The sequence below is a fragment of the Helobdella robusta genome (genome assembly GCF_000326865.2).
Source record: "Helobdella robusta unplaced genomic scaffold HELROscaffold_45, whole genome shotgun sequence".
NCBI classification, from domain to species: Eukaryota; Metazoa; Annelida; class Clitellata; order Rhynchobdellida; family Glossiphoniidae; genus Helobdella; species Helobdella robusta.
Genome location: NW_008705095.1, coordinates 239,378 through 241,978, shown reverse-complemented (window position 1 = coordinate 241,978; position 2,601 = coordinate 239,378). Strand labels below are relative to the sequence as shown.

At 34.5% G+C, this 2,601-nt stretch overlaps 1 protein-coding gene across 1 annotated transcript; it reads right to left on the bottom strand.

Annotated features, from left to right (window-relative positions):
* On the bottom strand, positions 1-1,237 carry HELRODRAFT_144059 (hypothetical protein; the record flags this gene model as incomplete). The annotated part of the gene is made up of 4 exons (XM_009026065.1): positions 1-125; positions 368-436; positions 565-659; positions 1,113-1,237. Coding segments are annotated over 4 exons (414 nt in total), but the record flags the coding sequence as incomplete, so codon positions are not given.
* Positions 1,238-2,601: the final 1,364 nt, after the last annotated feature.

The following is a 2,601-nucleotide window of genomic DNA, read 5'->3' as shown; positions in this document are numbered from 1 at the left end:
GTTGATATCCAGGAGATTGCCATCCACATTCCTGGATCCGTTATCCCACGTGCCGATATACTGCATGTTGGTACTTAGGTGAGTGTACTTGCCAGAGCCGTGCCTCTGGTTGTCCGACCAGTTTCCTGTGTTTCAGTAGGGAGTGATAAAGGAAAGATTGAAAGAGTGAATCAATGAATGGGTTAGTGAGTGAATGAGTGAGAGAGTGAGTGAGGTGAGTGAGTGAGGAAGTGAGTAAGTAGATGAATGGATGGGTGAATGAATGGTTGGATGAATGAATAAACAAACGAACGAACGAATGAATGAACAAATGAACGAATGAATGAAAGTTTGAAAAAGTGGATAGAGGAGTGAAACGTCAAAAAACCTTCATAAACATCTCCATTAGAATATTTATATATTCCGAAGCCATGTCTGTCATCATCTTTCCATTTGCCTGCGTGATGATGATGATGGTGGTGGTGGCGATGATCACGATAATGATACCACCACCATTAACATCATCATCACCATCGTTATCATCATCGTCATCACCATCATCATCATTGTCATTGTCATCATCACCATCGTAACTTGATCCATCCGTATATATGATCTTTCCCACCCCATTCTTCCGTCCGTTGCAAAATTCCCCAGCGTAAACTGCGCCATTTTTGTACCTAAAACATCAAATTTTCTTCAATATAGACGTATATTGACAATATACATGTGCTGGGCTGTATGTAGTGTAGTGGTTAAAAGCGTCTGATTTTAAGCATTGAGTGTCCGGATTCGAATACCCTGTCGATCGTACGGAAAAATTTTTGCGTTCGTTCGTAAGTATTCACGGTTGTGTATGTGTGTGTGTGTGTGTGTGTGTGAGTACATGTGTGTAGATGCGTGTGTGTGTTTGTCTTATTACATTTGTGTATGTGTATTATGTGTGTGTTTAAAAATATGTGGATGAATCAACCAACCCACCAATCAATCAATCAATCAGCCAACCAATCAATCAATCAACCAGCCAATCAGTCAACCAACCAACCAATTAACCAACCTACCAATCAATCAACCAACCAACCATCCAACCAATCAGCCAATCAATCAACCAACCAACCAACAAATCATCTTACTTATAAACCCCAAACCCATGTCTCTTTCCGTACGAATAGTACCCCTCGTATTCATCCCCATTGGGGAAGGTTGCCCGCCCATAGCCGTGCCTCTGGTTGAACTCGTTGTACTCTCCCTGGTACTTGAAGACCTGGATAGGCACCCAAATAGGTTTAAAGGATGGCCGATTGTTAGTATTGAAAAGCTGGTTTTTTGTATTGCATTTATTGTATTGTTTGCAGATTATTGCGACTAACATGCAAATTTGATTGTATTGTATGCCAAAATAGGCACACACATGTGATATTTCAATGATGTCAAACTGTATGCATTTTAACCTAGGCTAACACAAGATACTATTATAGTTATTCGTATTGTTTGAGTAAATAGTTTAGTTTATTCTTTCATCCATCCATTCATTCGTTCATTCATTCATTTATTCATTCATTCATTCACTTACTCTTTCTTACATTTGTTCTTTCTTTCATTCATCTATTCATTCATCTATCCATTCATTTGTTCATTCATTCATTTATTCATTCATCCATTCATTCGTTCATTCATTCATTCATTCATTCACCAGCCTTAGAATCACGTCTGGCTCGGAAAATTTTTAACAAAGTCTCCACAGACATTATCGTTTATATAAAATAAATTTTGTAACTTAATTCTATTGCTAATGGATTGGCTGATTGGTTGTTTGTTTGGTTAGTTGACCAGCGAACTAATTGGTTAATTGACTATTTGAATTATTTATTGATTTACTAATTAACTTATATAACTGTTTTATCTTGAACTATTAAATTATTTATTATAGATAAGATAGCATGATTACTAAGTTGATTGAAATCGTTTAGTGTCTAGTTATACATTTATTTTATTATAAACCAAAGTTAATTCTATTAAAAATTGTCTAACGAAAATATTTTAATATTCAATTTTAAAATGAGTTAATTCGGAAAAAACAAGTTTATTTCAACTAATTGAGAACAGACGAGATATATTTTTCAAATGGAGACGCCAGAAAATGTTGCTTATAAACATAAGCGCGTCACCAGAGTAACCAAAGATTGTGAAATAATATTTCGAAAATAAATTTTTTAGGAAGTACGCTGCTGTATAAATACAAATTGATGCCTCTGAAAGTCGTTGAAGAGGAAATTGTAATAAAAAAATTAAAGTTAAACTCGGGGACAGTTCATCAATTGTGAACATTCTGAAATACTCAGCGATGTTCAGCTTCTAGGCTAGAAAAAATTTAACAAAACACATTAAAGAAAATTATTTTTTAAACTGCCAAACAAGTTCTAAATAGTCAGACAGGATAATAAATTAATTATAAATTATGGTAGTAAACTATCTATAAATTATTTAATCAAAATGTAAAAAAGTTATGATGCTATGGTTGGTAAATTTGACTTCAAATTTTCTGTCTTTCGCTTATGGTTTTCCATGTTTCTTGTGACAAGAATTTACTTTTGGCAGGTATTTTCTGTAATTATTTTTCGT